Below are 17,790 nucleotides of genomic sequence, written 5' to 3'. Positions count from 1 at the left end.
TCCTTGTAACTATATTTTGTATGATTAAACATTGTATTCTATTCACACACCTATTTTATGAATGTTTTATCAAGAACGTTTTTATTACAAGTAATTTATCCTTTTTTTTATTGTTGATTGTATTGTTCAATGCCGTCGCGAATCTGTCGCAAATCTTTCAGTAAACTGAGCCGTGGATATTAAGACAAATATAGCATACTTTTGTGCGCCCCACAACAGTACTAATTGCCCGATTAACTTCCCATGAGTGATTTGCATGTACCCAAAAGTGCCATATACTCACAGGATTTCAATTGCTCAGCGCTTTATTCACATTTGCCGGCTCTTGGGGAAAGGCACGATAAAACCATGCTGAATACAGGTTGCAAAACACTTGGCAGACACACGTTTTCACGCGAATTGTTGACGTTGAGCGAATTGGTCGCGTGAAAGTAAAAACGCGACGAAAATCGCAGCGCGGCAATACGAATACAAGTGCAAAATTTGTGTTTCTGGGGGCGTAACGCCGGATTCGATTCGATTCGATTCGATTCGATACGATTCGATTCGACCGGATGACGTAGTGTCGGCGCTGACGTTATAAAGTTAACTGATTGAAAGTGCGTTCGTCCGGCGCCTAAAATTGTGTAGAGTTTGGTGACGAAGAGCCGATACTCGGCACCAATACAGAGGCCAAAAGTGGCAAGCGGCACCAATACAGTGGCACATTCTGAGGACTAGCAGTTTGGCCAAATGTTTGCCGGCGGCAGACAATTATTTACTCTTTAAATTGCCGACAAAGCGGCACACACGCATACACACACACACACCGGTGCGAGTGTACGTGCACACCCACACGAGCAAAAAACACCTCCCTCTCTCGAACACACACACACGAGCACCTACATATGCCGGCTCCTCGCTTTCGCTTTTGTGTTTGTTCTCTCGCCGGCTTAGTGCCGAATGCTCTCTTCGTTTCGCCCCCTCAATGTCCTTACATCTAGTGCCGAAGTCCCCCTGCCCCGGCTTTCGTAACTACTCTTCAAACTTCGTAGAGCTTCGATTCGCTTCGGCTTGCTCTCTCCCACACTAGGATGCTGCGATGCTCTCGCATTTGACTCTCTGCCGCTCTATGCTCTCACTGCAGTTTTCAATGTCCCGTTAGTTAATTTGAGCGCGCGCCGTCAGGTATGCAACAGTTTTTTTCAAACGCATTTTTAATAGGCATTTTTGCCTGCATCAGATCTAACAAAACCTATTAAAGTGCTGCTGTATATAAGAACTTACATAAGTGCTCTTATGTACTCGTGTGATTTATATGGCTGTGCATAAAAAGCACTCTTTGTTTAGCTTAAAGGGCGGTCCACAAATCATTTCGTTTGATTCGAGTTGCTGACGGGTATGGGATGTGTTGAATTTTAGTGAGGATAATATATGTATACATAAACTCCTGTACATATCCACGTATATGCAAGCAATTAAATTCAAAAATTGATTTATTTTTCTTAAGGAGCTTCACGGAGGTTGCATGTTCTCCTTCCATTACTTGCACATTTACATAATGCTTTATATCATAAAACCATTACATCTAAAAAGGTATTTAGAAGCAAATAATGGATAGTTCTTCTAAAAATTTTAAGACCTTTTTTTTACTTCTAAACTTTTTTAAATCTTTTCAAAAATTGAACCTAGATTTTAATCTTAAGCGATGGGATTCTGGTCGAATACTTTTGTAATTCTTTTAAAAATGAAAATTAAAGATAAATGTAATTTTTATTCATACACGGATTATTTTAGACCGAATTCGGAAGTTTTTACCTCTTAACATATTATAAATATCGTATATTAACAGATCTACACTACTGGTTAAGATCGTTCAAGCTTTAATAAAAATACTTAGTTCGAAATTTTGTATAAGATAACAATTAAATTTTGAATTTTTCTGGAGAGATAATCCTGGAACAGATAACATTTTTATTTGATTGGCTATACCCAGAAAAAAAATATACTTAAAAAAATGACTTAAATTAGTCAATTAGTCAGTTAAGGAATCATAGACTTATTTTATGCCCATCATGATCAAGGCTTTGGATAGTCTAATGGTTTCTTAAATCTGGGAATTTTTTTTTTGAGTGTAGTCATTTGTGTTATTTCTTAAGAGATTTAAAACGGCTACCTCAAGTAAGAGTTTTTGTCGTTTTAATTTTAAAACATTTCCCAGTAACATATTTGGTTGATTTTTAAGACTTAGTGATTGTTTTATATCTTGTGTGATAAATTAAAAAAGGTACCTTTGTTCAAATGTAGCTAAGAAAGGTATTGACAACTTCATAAGCGTTTTCCAAATGCAAGGGTCCTTGCATTCCTTGGACAAATTTTCTTACCACATTTATTATAAATTATTTAGTCAGACACTATTTTTATTGCATAACTTTTTTAGTTCACTAGAGTCTGCTTTCATTTTGTTGTCATTTTTAAGTGGAAAACTTACTACGTTTACCATAAAATCAATACCCTTATGCAAGAAAAAAAGGGCACAGGACCGACTTTTGTCTAAGGGCCCCACACGTGCATATGCACAGATTTGTGCCAAATGCAAAAAGGAACCAGCTGAAGTGCAGCCCAATAGAAACTAAATCTAAACAACACCGGAACACCCCGGCAAGGTCACAACGTCACCCCCCAAAAATAAATGGGGAACCGAAAACTAACCAAAAACTAAAAGTGAATCGAGCCAAACGAATCGGAGTGGTCTAACCATTTGAAGTGGGTGTGGAAATGGGTGGGACCACCCGGCAGGCGTAGCTCTGCCGAGCGCCAAAAATTCATTCATAAAATTCTAAAACGCGCTAAAATCTAAAATTCTAAACAAACCAGTCGGCTGTCGGCCGAATGTGCGGAGTTGGCAGCGTGGCCGGAGGAGGCCTTCTGAGGAGAACCCATACGCCCGGTGGTCTTCTGCCACTTGCTGCATGCCCCGCTGTGGGGCGACTGTGTGTGCCACGCGTAAAAAAGCACCCACAATTTTCGGTGCAGCACAGATGGATGGCTTGTAGGCTGGCCACAGTCACAGTTCCCTAACTATAACTATTTTAAGTAAAGCGAGCTCTCCAAATTGGAACCCAATTAAGTGGGAATAGTTATAGAGCATTTTTGATCTTGTTCTATGAGTAACCCAATAAATTTCCTTTAAAAGAATTATAGATATTTATTATATTTGAATTTTCCTTACTTATTTAAATTAAGGATTTAAGTAAGGATTTTATTTGACATTAAAATTTGTATGATTCAATATAACGCCAGGACTCAAACTTTATCGTAGCATACTTTTAGACGCCTTTAAAAGTAATTTGAGATCTGTGAAGTTACTGTTAATAATTATTAATTCTATTTAGATGGTTTTCAATTTTGATTTTCTATACTGAATTCCTATGCTTCATAATCATAAACATTAAAATAAATAATAAATGTAAAATGAAAAATATTTACAATTTCGCATAGGCTGCACAGGCATAGTTTTAGTTAGATAACTTTGACTGTAGTTGGATAGCTTGGGGCAAAGAGCGATGCCCTTGGGGATCCCTGTGGCACCGATTTCGCCTTGGGGGACCTTCTCAAAAGGGGTAACACCAACTGGCTTCCTTTCTTGTGCCCCAAAATGTGTGTTACTTGTGCAACACCCGAAAGTATGCAACGCATGCCAGGCACAGGAAACAGCATGCACTAGAAAGCATTTTGCACACAACTGTACTGGCTGTATGGCCATTTTGTTATTATTTTTAGCAGACGACAGCAAGCAAAATCAAACTAAAAAATGGAATTTTATGTATATGTATTATAAAATATGTATAGAGATTTATATAATAAAAAAACACTTTTACATAAACGCACATCGCCGCACAAATGCGTCGGTTTGTATGTCTAGACAAATGCGTATGTAGAAGTTTTGTAGTATCCTAAGGCCTATGCTGTTTGTGTGCGTATGTGTGAGTGCGTTTTTCTGCAACGTGCGCTCGTCTCTGTGTGTGTGTGTGTATCTGTGTGCTTGCATCACCTAACTTCATGGTGAAGTGCAACAAACTCTGCTCTACACAAAAACGCCGCCCAACAAAATGCAATCAAATGGCAAAAATTTTGCCAGACTGCAGGCTGGCAGCAACAACAAATGTTGTTGCAACAACTGCAACTGCAATCGCCCGTCTGCCACATGGGCAAGTGGGTGGCTGAGGGGGTGGTGGGTGGCAGAGGCGGTGGGGGGCGGTTGTGGGAGGGGCTGGTGCGACAGGCCAGACACTGGCCATAAAACAGCAAAAACAAACTGCATGTGAAACATTTTAGTTGCATTTTCTATATGGAATATGCGGACTAGAGTGGACCTTATTTCAGCACTTCAACCAACTTCCTTCTTAATCAGTTGCTATTTTAAATTTTTAGAATGTCATACATTAATAAACTCTATTTTTTAAAACGGAAAAATAATAAGAGGTGGTCTTTTCTAATTTAATTTGTATTTTTTGTCTTACATTAAAAAACTATGTTTTTTAAAACGGAAAAATACTAAGAGGAGATATTTTCTAATTTAATTTGTATTTTTTGACCAATATATATAATTATTATTTAAAGATTTTAAAAAGTCAAACTTTAAGCACAGAACACAAAAGGCATTTCAAAACAATAACGGGGCAATTCTATGGATCATAGCATGGCACTCATGTCGTATACGCAATTTTTGTTCAACATTCACCGCACAAGTTGGTATATTTCTAACTTGGCCTTTTTAAGGTCCACCCTCTTTACACATAACTGAAAACGTTCGAAACGAGCGTGTGTGGGTGCATAATCCATGTGCATATATAAATGTACAAAATCAACCCTTAGCTTTTGACTAGCCGCTCAAAAAAACAGCCTCTGTATGCGTACGTATGTGCATAAAATAAATTTCATTTAAATTAAAATAAATAAAACTCGTCCCCAAACCGGCGCGTCGGCCCAAAAACAAGAACTTAGACAAAGCGCAGACACATCCATAAAATCCCACACCCCAAAAACTGCCAATTCCCTGAAACGGACAGCAGATGAAACTGTCTGGACATCGAAGAAAAAGCTTTCATTAGGCCGACTGCAGTCTATGCATTTTAATTGATTGCCAGCCGTCTTTGTCGGCTTTATTTTTGCCCAAAATTCCATTAATCTCCTTCAATATTCGGACATTGCTCCTAATGTCATTAGGGGCCGAGTCTTTCTGCACGAACAAGATGCTGAATTGAGTTTCTCAAAGGAATCAAAAAACTGATTAGGACTTCGTTTACTCGGTGTACAGTTCTAATTAAATATTATCTCTCTATACTGAGGTCCCACTCTCAATCGCTGATAAAATGTACATTTCATAACACAGCTTGGCGCAATCAATATTGATCGAAAATTAATGAGGTAGTAGTAATACTTCTAACTAAGATCAATTAACATATCATTCTAAAGCGTTTTAAATAATTATTTCTAATTATACGTCAGATTTTATGTGAAATTGTCATCGTTTGATAGATTAGTTAAGATTTCTTATAATCATGAAAAAACATAATGGTAATTTAATTTTGGCTTTGTGAAAAAATAGTCGTAAACATTCAGGGATTGCTGAAACTGAAAAAAAAACCTTTTTAACTAAAATCAAACTTGGACTTACGAAGAGCTTTACTGTCTAACTTGCTTTAGTGAAACGAAAATTGCTTGACATTTATTTGATTATAACTATGAATATTTAAGGTTTATGGAAATATGTTGAGATACGTTTTAAAAATGAAACATTCTTGAATCTATACTATTTGCTTTAATATACCTGTGATTTAATAGGTGTCTGATTTTATTACAATTAATTTAAGAACTGTTTACTCAAGTGCTTTAAATGACAGTCCTCAAAGGTCCCCCATTAGTCAACCATTAACCTGTGTGCCGCGAAGTAAAAAGTCGGAGCAGCATCTGCATCGCCACAATCCGCATTTCGCCGCAAGATATGGGGCTCCAGTGGTTTGGGACTCGGTGGGGCCACCACCACAGCCCACGAGAAACAGGCCACGAAGACGGAGGCAGACATTAACCAAACAGGCGGTGGCGGAGGAGGTGGCGGTGGCGGTGGCCAAAAGGGAACACGTCCACGTCCTCGACCTAGTTCAATGGCAATGTCATTGTGCCACATTATCGCCGGCGACGACGTCCTCTGCTCTGCTCTGCTGGCTTGGCCTTGGCTGGGCCGGAGTCGAGTTGTGAAGCTGCAGGGAAACGAGAACGAGCGCATGAGTCGAGGCCACGGCCACGGCCACGAACATGGCCAAAGTGGCACACGGCAGGCAGCACACCAAACCACTGCAGTCCCCCATCCACATCCACATCCACATCCACCCGCCCATTCACATCCACATCAGCATCCACATCCACCCATCCATCCTGCGAAAACGAGACACAACAGCAACAGCGATGCTGCAACGATGCAGGCACAGAAACCGAATCGGAAACGGTAGGAGGAGCAGGAAGCAGTAACAGCAGCACACTGGGAAAAATATTAGGCCACTTTAAGTCACATTGGGTCTGAGGTCCCTTAATACCTAACCTAAATCAGAAGTTCAACAAGCAGTTTCTTCTTTAAAAGCAAAATATTCTAGTCTCATATACCAAGTTCATAAAAAAACTTAGATAATATTTTAATGGTTTTATATGGATTGTCAAATCTTAAGAAGTTACCTATTTTAACAAACATAAACTTTTACTACCTCACGTGAAATATTTTTCAAGCTGTTCCCACAGCCAGAAAATTAAACTACATTTGTTTCTTATGAAATAAGAGACACCATTATAAAGTTAAAATCAATGGATAAGTTCCAGGCATTTTTTTCCCTGAGTAAAACTGGTAGTTCTTATGTTTTAATTTCTTAGATATTTTAGTTAGAACTTAGTTTAGATTATTACATACACCTATTTAAAATAATTTCGTATACTCTGTGACTCTTGATTACTTCCGTTTTGTGTTAATAACAAAATATCCAACTTAAAATCTTTTTACAAGGTTTAAAATATTTACTGTTTTAGGGAAATAGTTATAAGCAAGTTAGATAAATGTATCAAGCAGAAATTTGGCTGTGGATACCAAAAACCCAATATCCCAACTATCAATTCTGTTTTATTTTCAATTCAGGGTAAATAGATTTTTCTGAGTGCCGGAGCAGGCGGTGGCGACAATATCCTTGCACTTGTGCAGGCCGCGAGGCGAACGGCGGGAGTGGGCGTGGGTGGAGGTGTGGGTGCTTGGGTGGGTGGGGCACAGGACTCACAGCCACACCGCTAAGCCCGGCAACCAATCCGCCGCCAGCAGAGCAGCCTTGCCGCATCTCAGCCCCGTTTATTGTTGCAGTTGCAAGGACCTTCCTGTAGGCACGACCCTCACCTCTCCGGTGGCTCTCTGGGGTGGGGCGTGAGTCCTGGGTGTTTGTCCTGCACTCCAAGCTCCAAGTTGCAGTGGTGGAGCAGACACTCCCCGAGCCATCATACCACTCATTCTCATCCGATTTCTGCTGAACTCGGACTCCCTCCCCAAATTTTCCATGTCCTCTCTCTATAGATATATATTTTTGTGTTCCGTGCTCACTGGTGCTCGCTCTATCTCCCTTTTTCGTCAGTCTATTCCTGTGGGTTTATATCACAGCATCCTGTTAATAACAGGGGAGACTTACGTAAAGTTTGTGTAGAGCCAGAGAATAATGTAAAATAAAGGAGAGTTGCAACTGATTTTAAAGGCCCTCCAACGGTTATAACGGCTAAAAGATATAAATATATATCTTTTCAACATAACTCTAAAAATAAACTTTAATTAAACGTATTTTATTATTATTCAACTTATATTTGTTCTAATTTTTTTAGGTCAAAATAACTAGCCTACTTTTAATTGCTTGTTATCTCCAGTAATTTTGGCATTGTAAAATACCGACGTCATAATTTAATATTTAATATTTTAATATTTAAACACCTGTTTTGTGGTAGGCATAGTTCTTGGTCAATAACAGTTTGCTTAGCCTTGTTAGATAGGCCCAAAGATGTAGATCAAATGGTATTATGCGTAAAGTTCTCACGCTAATGCGGATAAGCCCAGTTTTATTAGATAAATTAATCCCTCATGCATTAAAATGGTATAAAAAGTGTGAGGATCTAGACAGAACAGCATCAGTTGATCATATCCAACTACCAATCATCAGCATGAAGTGCTCCTGTGCGCTGCTCCTTTTGGCCATCCTGGGATGCTGCCTGGTGAGCCTGTCGAGTGCTGCCACAGGCACAACCACTACTACTACTACGGATGCCTCCACCTCCACCACCACCACCACAGCCGCGTCCTCGGCCACCACCACAACCACAGCCGCGTCCACGACCACCACAACCACCACCACAGCAGCTTCCTCCGGCAAAAAGAAGCACGTGACCCATTACAAGCGCAAGACCCGCCGCCCCAAGAAGGTCAAGAAGATCCACCGCAAGAAGAGGCGCAGCGGTTAAACTGCTTTTTTTACCTCCAATCCGACTCCACTTATTATGAGCTGCTTCTTAAATTCGTCTCCTGTTATGATTGAATTCTCAATAAAATTCCCTACACCTTACTCCACTGGCTTTGGCAAATTGATGTTTTCTAAATGTTTCTTTGGGTTTTATGCAATATTTTTATCTATTGCGGTTTATATCTCCTTTAATTATATGGGTCAATTAAATTTAACAACTTTAAGTATTGCTTTATTTTGCAACCTTTCGATTGGGTACTATAGTAGTATGACTAACTAGAGGTCAAGTGTCAAATTCGACTTAAAGAAAACCAAAGATGCGACATTTCAACTAGATGAACTATCCATCTTTATACACCTTCAAATCGAATTCGACACTTGACCTCGACTTACATTAACAACTCTATAACCATTTTGGTTAAATTGATGATTTTAAAATCCGTTTTTAATAAAAAATTCATGTTTTAATGACGTAATATGACTATCATAGGTTTGCCAAGTGGTGCCTGGTGGTGCTGTTCCTGGGATGATGAAGATATGACGGCATATCCTTGTAGAGAGTACTGTTATTTTCGTCAGTGGTTTGTAACTCAGTGAAGGATACGTTTTCGACCTATAACGTAAATATATCCTTGATCAGCTCCACTAGGAGAGTCTATATAGATTTTTCCGTATGATTCAATATCGTTGGTGAGGTCATTTTAAAAGCTAGCAATTTGTGCACGCAGATCCAGTTTGAACGACGCCCCGATCGGACGGCCATATCTTATAGCTCCCATGGGATCTGGCCGATCCTGTAGCTACCATAGGAGCCATGGGGTGAAATAGGTACAGAATTGATGTTTTACAAGATATTTGCCTGTAGTATATTTCCTAGATAAATGCGTAATATCTTATAAGTATATAACTTTGGCTTTCCGAAGTTAAGTTCCGCTCATGTGTTTAGTTAATTTGAATTTCTGATATCTTCTTTTTCGATTATGCCTGTGGGGTCCATAAGATATAGTGCTCTGATCCATCACGTTCTGCAATATAAATGGAACTTACAATACTCTATGCAAAAGAAAAAACGCTTAAGTCGACGGCCTCGACTATCAGATACCTGTTACTCAGACAACAAAATAGCGCCACCTATCGTTCAGCCCTGACGGCTATTTACGAAATTTCACTAACATGCCTATGAAACCCATGTGGAGCCTGTGAAATTTCGTGAGCAAACGAGTTGCTGTATGAATATATCTCCATTCCTCTCACACTCTGTTAAATTGGCTGATTGTTTATTATTGTTTAGTTATAACTTTTCAATGAACGGTCCGGTTTGAATTATAAGAACAAAATCGCATTTAAATTTTAACCAAATATTTAAAAATGTAGGCGCTTGACGGGTTTTAGCGTTATGGGTGTTTGTGGGCGTTAGAGTGGGCGTGGCACCCTGCTGAAATAAACTTAAGCTGCGCAGGAAACCCAAGAATCTGCACGCTTTATCCCAACATTCTATCACACGGACGGACGGACAGAAGGACATGGTTTGATCGACTCGGCTAGTGATCCTGATCGAGAACATATATACTTTATGGGGTCGGAAGCGCTTCCTTCTAGTATACCCTTTTACTCTACGAGTAACGGTAAATAGGCGTTTATGTTTACCAACATCAGACTCGCCCTAATAAGCACTTTTATCTTCGTGTTCGTATAATGGGTCATTATATCAATTTTACCGTGCTGTACTTGTCACGTTTGTTCCCAGTGATATAATATAATTAAAAAGCGCGTGTATGAACATAACACGCTGAAAGTCGAAGCAGTGTCAACATGATTCCAGCTAAATTGAAGTTCGCCAAATATCTTTAAAGTTTGCACAGCTGTTTTGTGGTAGGCTCAGTATTATGCAAATTTTTATTTGAGTAGCCTGGTTTTCAAGATAGGCTCGAAGATGTGGATCAGATGGTATTATGCGTACGGTTCTCACGCTAATGCGGAATAGGTATAAAAGGTGTGGTGGTCCAGCCAGAACAGCATCAGTTGATCATATCCAACTACCAATCATCAACATGAAGTACTCCTGTGCACTGCTCCTTTTGGCCATCCTGGGATGCTGCCTGGTGAGCCTGTCGAGTGCTGCCACAGGCACAACCACTACTACTACTACGGATGCCTCCACCTCCACCACCACCACCACAGCCGCGTCCACCACTACCACTACCGACTCCTCGAACACCACAACCACCACCACAGATGCTTCCTCCGGCAAAAAGAAGCACGTGATCCACTATAAGCGCAAGACCCACCTGCCCAAGAAGATCAAGAAGATCCACCGCAAGAGGAGGAGCAGCGCTTAATCGCCTCTTAACTCCCTTCAATCCGGTTCCAGTTGCCTCGAACTCTGACTTCCTTCATTTCTCTCATGAATATTATAGTTTTAAATTTAGACCTATTATCGTTAATCAAAACATAAAATAAAAATATAATTGTTATTTATAATGAAATAATAAAAAATGCAACTTTAATTCAAGAAAAGAGTGCTGCAACAAACATTATTTGAGAGTCAAGATCATCGGTCATGGCACATCTAATACCATTACTTGGAGTAAAGAATTTGAAATCTGTTTATTTCTCTAAAACTAAATTATTTAATTGGCGGAATTACATTAAAATTTTCTATAGCTCGGAAAATACATTTACACCCAAAAGAGATATATCTTTTATAAAAACTTTTCAGATTCCTGCAAGTCAACGATATTTAAAGCAAATAATTTTTGAAAGAATTGATTCTTATGCATGGTACGTGAAGATAATAAGCACATTTTTAAGAAAATCCGTGTTTCTTAATTATTTTGTTTGTTTATTGGCTCTGCTTGTGAATCGTCAATGCAAACAAAGAAAGAAAAACCAATATTAATGACTCAAGAGGCCCAAAACGTAAGGATAAAAAGTTTCCAAGCGTAAAAAAATGGTTAGAGAAAATACAGTCTTTGATTTTTAAAAGCTGTTGACAACTAAAGATTTTTAAATTTTGCAGTGACTTTAAAATTTAAAATGTGAATATCTTCGTTTGCGCCTAAGGGGGAAAATACATATTGATTAATAAATTTATTGTGTGTTTTATTATTTTTTAAGCAATATGGGATTGTGCATCGATTTCACGTCTTGGCACGGGAACTACATAGTTCTTGTATAATACAAATCATTTTTTATTTTTGTATCTTTTTAAATTTACCTCTTTTAATTTTTAGCTACTATTAAAGGCATTTTTATGTTTAATTATTTCGCACTTTTTCTACCAAATCTCTTTATTGCTATCTAATAAACAGATAAAAATCCAAAAAAGGGCGAAAAAATGTTCAATTAACTGTTAAAAAAACAACATGGAAATATCGTACGTTCATTGACTTGTAAGAATTGGAAAAGCTATAGAAAATTTTAATTTAATCCCGCCAATTAAATAATTTAGTTTTAGAGAAATAAACAGATTTCAAATTCTTTACTCCAAATAATGGTATTAGATGTGCCATGACCGATGATCTTGACACTCAAATAATGTTTGTGGCAGCTCTCTTTTCTTGAATTAAAGTTGCATTTTTAATTATTTCATTATAAATAACAATTAAATTTTTATTTTATGTTTTGATTAACGATAATAGGTCTAAATTTAAAACTATAATATTCATAAGAGAAATGAAGGAAGTCAGAGTTCGAAGCAACTGGAACCGGATTGAAGGGAGTTAAGAGGCGATTAATCGCTGCTCCTCCTCTTGCGGTGGATCTTCTTGATCTTCTTGGGCAGGTGGGTCTTGCGCTTATAGTGGATCACGTGCTTCTTTTTGCCGGAGGAAGCATCTGTGGTGGTGGTTGTGGTGTTCGAGGAGTCGGTAGTGGTAGTGGTGGACGCGGCTGTGGTGGTGGTGGTGGAGGTGGAGGCATCCGTAGTAGTAGTAGTGGTTGTGCCTGTGGCAGCACTCGACAGGCTCACCAGGCAGCATCCCAGGATGGCCAAAAGGAGCAGCGCACAGGAGTACTTCATGTTGATGATTGGTAGTTGGATATGATCAACTGATGCTGTTCTGGCTGGACCACCACACCTTTTATACCTATTTTGTAAGGTAGAAAAGCAAACATCTGACGGATCTGGGTTTATCCGCATTAGCGTGAGAACCGTACGCATAATACCATCTGATCCACATCTTCGAGCCTATCTTGAAAACCAGGCTACTCAAATAAAAATTTGCATAATACTGAGCCTACCACAAAACAGCTGTGCAAACTTTAAAGATATTTGGCGAACTTCAATTTAGCTGGAATCATGTTGACACTGCTTCGACTTTCAGCGTGTTATATTCATACACGCGCTTTTTAATTATATTATATCACTGGGAACAAACGTGACAAATACAGCACGGTAAAAGAGATATAATGACCCATTATACGAGCACGAAGATAAATGTGCTTATTAGGACGAGAATGATGTTGGTACGCATAAACGCCTATTTACCGTTACTCGTAGAGTAAAAGGGTATACTAGAAGGAAGCGTTTCCGACCCCATAAGGTATACATATTCTTGATCAGGATCACTAGCCGAGGCGATCAAGCCATATCCGTCTGTCCGTCCGTCCGTCCGTATGATAGCTGAGATCTCGGAAACTATAAGAGCTAGAATGTTGGGGTAAAGCGTGCAGATTCTAGGGTTTCCTGCGCAGCTTAAGTTTGTTTCAGCAAGGTGCCACGCCCAATGTAACGCCCACAAACGCCCATAACGCTAAAACCCGTCTAGCGCCTACATTTTTAAATATTTGGTTAAAATTTAAATGCGATTTTGTTCTTATAATTCAAACCGGACCGTTCATTATAAAGTTATAACTAAACAATAAAAAACAATCAGCCAATATAATAGAGTGTGAGAGGAATGGAGATATATTCATACAGCAAAACGTTTGCTTACGAAATTTCACAGGCTCCACATGGGTTTCATGGGCATGTTAGTGAAATCTCGTAAGTACCCGACAGGGATGAACGTTAGGTGGCGCTATTGGCGCTGAGTAACGGGTATCTGATAGTGTTTTCTCTTTTGCATAGAGTATTATAAGGATATTTATGTTGCAGAACGTGATGGATCAGATCACTATATCTTATGGACCCCACAGGCATAATCGAAACAAAGATAAATTTAAGCTTCAAAGTTTTTGATTATATTTAATATATCAGAACTTTAAATTAACTAAATACCTGAGCGGAAGTTAACTTCGGACAGCCAAGGTTATATACTTATAAGATATTACACATTTATCTAGGAAATATACTACAGGCAAATATCTTGCAAAACATCAATTTTGTACCTATTTCACCCCATGGCTCCTATGGTAGCTACAGGATCGGCCAGATCCCATGGGAGCTATAAGATATGGTCGTCCGATCGGGCCGTTTTTCAAACTGGATCTGCGTGCACAAATCGCTAGCTTTTAATATGACCTCACCAACGATGTTGAATCAAAAGGTCAAATCTATATCGACTCGCCTAGTGGAACTGATCAAGGATATATTTACGTTATAGGTCGGAAACGTATCCTTCACTGAGTTACAAACCACTGACCAAAATTACAGTACCCTCTGCAATGATATGCCGCGCATATCTTCATCATCCCAGGAACAGCACCACCAGGCCTCACTTAGACGAACTAGTTCGCGGAAAAATAATATTAAAATCGATGATAGTCTTATTACGTGATTAAAAAATGAATTTTTTATTAAAAACGGATTTTAAAACCATTAATTTAACCAAAATGGTTATAGAGTAGTTAATCTAACTCGAGTTCAAGTGTCAAATTCAATTTGAAGGTGTATAAAGATAAATAGTTCATCTAGTTGAAATTTCGCATCTTTGATTTTCTTTAAGTCGAATTTGACACTTGACCTCTAGTTAGTCATACTACTATGGTACCCAAACGAAAGGTTGCAAAATAAAGCCATACTTAAAGTTGTTAAATTTAATTTACCCATATAATTAAAGGAGATATAAACCGCAATAGATAAAAATATTGCGAAAAACCCAAAGAAACATTTAGAAAACATCAATTTGCTAAAGCCAGCGGAATGAGGTGTAGGGAATTTTATTGAGAATTAAACTATAACAGGCGAAGAATTTAAGAAGTTGGAGCTCAAAACAAATGGAGTCGGATTGGAGGGAATAAAACGCTGTTTAACCGCTGCGCTTCTTCTTGCGGTGGATCTTCCTGACCTTCTTGGGGCGGTGGGTCTTGCGCTTGTAGTGGGTCACGTGCTTCTTTTTTTTGGAGGAAGCAGCTGTGGTGGTGGTTGTGGTGCTTGCGGTGGTTGTGGTGGTCGTGGACGCGGCTGTGGTTGTGGTGGTGGCCGAGGACGCGGCTGTGGTGGTGGTGGTGGCGGTGGAGGCTTCGGTTGTGGCTGTGGTTGAGGCAGCTCTCGACAGGCTCACCAGGCAGCATCCCAGGATGGCCAAAAGGAGCAGTGCACAGGAGTACTTCATGTTGATGATTGGTAGTTGGATATGATCAACTGATGCTGTTCTGGCTGGACCACCACACTTTTTATACCAATTTTTTTAGGTAGAAAAGCAAACATCGGACGGATTTGGGTTTATCTCCATTAGCGTGAGAACCGTACGCTTCATACAATCTGACCCACATCCTCGAGCCTATCTTGAAAACCAGGCTATTCAAATAAAATTTGCAAAATACTGAGCCTACCACAGAACAGCTGTGCAAACTTTAAAGATATTTTGAGAACTTTAATTTAGCTGGAATCATGTTGACACTGCTTCGAGTTTCAGCTGGTTATATTTATACACGCACTTTTTAATTATGTTATATCACTGGGAACAACGTGACAAACACAGCACGATAAAAATAGATATAATGCTCTATTATACACGCACGAAGATAAATGTGCGTTTCAGGTCTAGAATTTAACTCGTTCATTGTATGTTAATCTATTTTTCTTGTTAATTATACAATATATAATAAGAATAATAATAATAATGATAACAATAACAATATATCATAACTTTGTTTTTACTTTAATAAGTATTGACTTAATAAAATTACATCTTTAATCAAAACAAGGTTTTGTCTTGTAAGTTATGGCTAAAAAATAAGATAAATAAATACCATACGTCTACGTATAAGATTATGAATCGTTTCACAAACATTTTGGTATACAATGTGGGAAGAAAACGCACCAACTTCTGTGAATCGGATTGTTTTGTAGAACCAGTTTTAAACAGTTTACCTAACCCACAGAATTTAGACTACAATACGGCAACTAATGTCATAAGTTCGATGCAAAGCAATAAAGTTTAAATTCAACAGCTTCGAGACTCGCTGAAATGAAGCAGAGAATAAGGCCAATAGGTCATGGGAGAACTCCCGTCTTTGGTCCATCGTCTACAGAATAGGTCGTAAACCAAGAGAACAGGTTCCCACCTCTCCACCTGTGACGCGTGCTTAATACGGTATCCATAAGTACAAGATACTTTTTCACGTATGTACGTATGTACATATATACCTACTTAGCTGCTAAATACCAAACAACATCTTTTTACATCGCCAATAAATGGTGTTTAATTGTGCTGTTGTGGTTCTCTGTTTTTGCAGAATCCGTTTGGCGACATTCAAGGTAGAGAGAAAGGAAGACCAGACGAGAGAGCGAGATCGGGAGAGATCTTTTTGCATGCACATCTAGTGTTGCAGGTTTAGGTTTTAATCCGTCAAAAAAAGCTAGATTTATACGTACTAAATATTTTGGTAATAAGCAAAGAAGGTATATCCAAAGAAAGAGTAAGCATTTAATACTGATTGTTTAAAAAGTGTTGAAGTTTAAGTATAGATTCAAGACATATACTTTAAAGTTTTATTTCTATATTTAAGAGTCTTGATTTAGGATTTATTGTAATATTTTTAAACCAATCAATATCAATATAATACTATGGGAAGTATTTATTTAATTCTTATTTTATCAACACCAAATCGATATTCAATAGAGTAGAATTAGTGTAACAATATTTGCTTTTTAATGACTATTTTATTTCGGGGTACATGCGTTCCTTAAAATGTAAAAGGTGATTATGAAGTTTGTTGGATTTATACAAATGTGCATCTTTTGATTTTTCTGGATTTATTCCCCTGGAGTTCTGATTAAGTTAAGATGGCAATTTTTCAGTACAACTGAAATCTTACTACCATAAATATTAAAGGAAATAGTTTATTTTGTATTATTGGCAACAACATTTTAACTCAGCTTTTTGTTTAAATTCAGGCATCACTGAGAGCTGCTCACAAAACGGGAAATGGGTTAAGAACCAAGCAGAGAAAGACGAAAGAGACAGGGCCCCAGCAGCCGAACCGCATTCCATGCGCAGACAGCGCAGTCGCACAGTGGTTCGATTTAGCTTTTTCCCAATATGTTTTAATTTCGTCCGGAGATCGTCTTCAGGGGATTTGTTAGCAAATCAAAGCACAATCTGTCCGCCGTGAAGTTCTAAACTGCACATTTTTATATACTAATTAATTAATAATTTTCCAACTTAAAATATATTCTTAAATGTATGCATTTAAAAAGCTAATGTCCAGAGAAAAGGAAATAGAGCTGAATAAAGTAAACACCAATCTTTATTTCTGTGGATCTGATAATACAACTATTAATATTATATAATATATAATAAAATAATAATAAATAATATATAATAGATAATTAAGTTCACAAAATATTTGTAAACAATTAAATCCATATGAAAAACTAAGAAAATATATTTTTTATTTTAAATTTAAACATCTAACATTTTTGCAGCGTGTCTAGGGAAATCGGCCCACTGTGCGCCGAGGGCAGCGGCGGCGGCTGCGGCTGCGCAGAAGAAAGAGAGCCATCGCGGATCCGTTTCCAGTCGCCCATTCAGATTCAGTCATTCAGTCGTGAGATCTTTTCCGTGCAGGTTGCGATTTTGGCCAAGAAGTGTTTGGCCGCATAAACTGTTACTTCACTTCCGTGAGTGTGTGCTTGTGTTTGTGGGAAGATTTCGGTAACGAAACTTTCTTCAACAGCTGGCCATCGTTTGTATGCAAATGCAAATCACTTGAGAAGGCGGCAAGAAGAAGAGCGAGCCAGCGAGACAAGTGGAGTGTAGAAAGTGCAAAACAGGTTTTTGTTTTTGTTGGCAGGCAAACGTGGCAAAATAGGAAGTTAACAAAAATACAAAGTGATAGTGATAGCTCGATTATCTCACAATCGACGAATGCTAATTGATCAGTGAAA

General features: G+C 38.4%; 5 protein-coding genes across 6 annotated transcripts in view; 2 read left to right on the top strand and 3 right to left on the bottom strand.

Annotated features, from left to right (window-relative positions):
• The window catches only part of LOC108014489 (zinc finger protein 282), a 29,008-nt gene extending 11,554 nt beyond the window's left edge, over positions 1-17,454 (bottom strand). Inside the window, exon 1 of one of the 2 annotated variants that reach the window (XM_070996470.1) lies at positions 17,319-17,454. The gene's annotated coding sequence lies outside the window, so the exon portion shown is untranslated. Of the gene's footprint in view, positions 1-283; positions 537-17,318 lie in introns of those variants that run through there. The other variant, XM_065864863.2, reaches the window with a different exon arrangement.
• LOC108014497 (protein new-glue 1-like) lies at positions 7,997-8,533 on the top strand. Its single transcript, XM_065864945.2, has one exon. It carries the CDS (start codon positions 8,077-8,079, stop codon positions 8,512-8,514), a length of 438 nt encoding a protein of 145 aa, XP_065721017.2. The 5' UTR covers positions 7,997-8,076; the 3' UTR covers positions 8,515-8,533.
• Positions 10,565-10,930, top strand: LOC108016383 (protein new-glue 1-like). The gene has a single exon (XM_017083029.4). It carries the CDS (start codon positions 10,565-10,567, stop codon positions 10,850-10,852), a length of 288 nt encoding a protein of 95 aa, XP_016938518.4. The 3' UTR covers positions 10,853-10,930.
• On the bottom strand, positions 12,206-12,674 carry LOC108016382 (protein new-glue 1-like). The gene has a single exon (XM_017083028.4). The coding sequence runs from the start codon at positions 12,652-12,654 to the stop codon at positions 12,247-12,249; it is 408 nt and encodes a 135-aa protein (XP_016938517.4). The 5' UTR covers positions 12,655-12,674; the 3' UTR covers positions 12,206-12,246.
• Positions 14,617-15,323, bottom strand: LOC108014103 (protein new-glue 1-like). Its single transcript, XM_017080128.4, has one exon. It carries the CDS (start codon positions 15,008-15,010, stop codon positions 14,705-14,707), a length of 306 nt encoding a protein of 101 aa, XP_016935617.4. The 5' UTR covers positions 15,011-15,323; the 3' UTR covers positions 14,617-14,704.
• Positions 17,455-17,790: the final 336 nt, after the last annotated feature.

Source organism: Drosophila suzukii, chromosome 3 (assembly GCF_043229965.1).
Source record: "Drosophila suzukii chromosome 3, CBGP_Dsuzu_IsoJpt1.0, whole genome shotgun sequence".
In the NCBI taxonomy this organism is placed as follows: Eukaryota; Metazoa; Arthropoda; class Insecta; order Diptera; family Drosophilidae; genus Drosophila; species Drosophila suzukii.
Note: the sequence above shows the minus strand (reverse complement) of the source record. Positions and strands in the feature narration are given on the sequence as shown.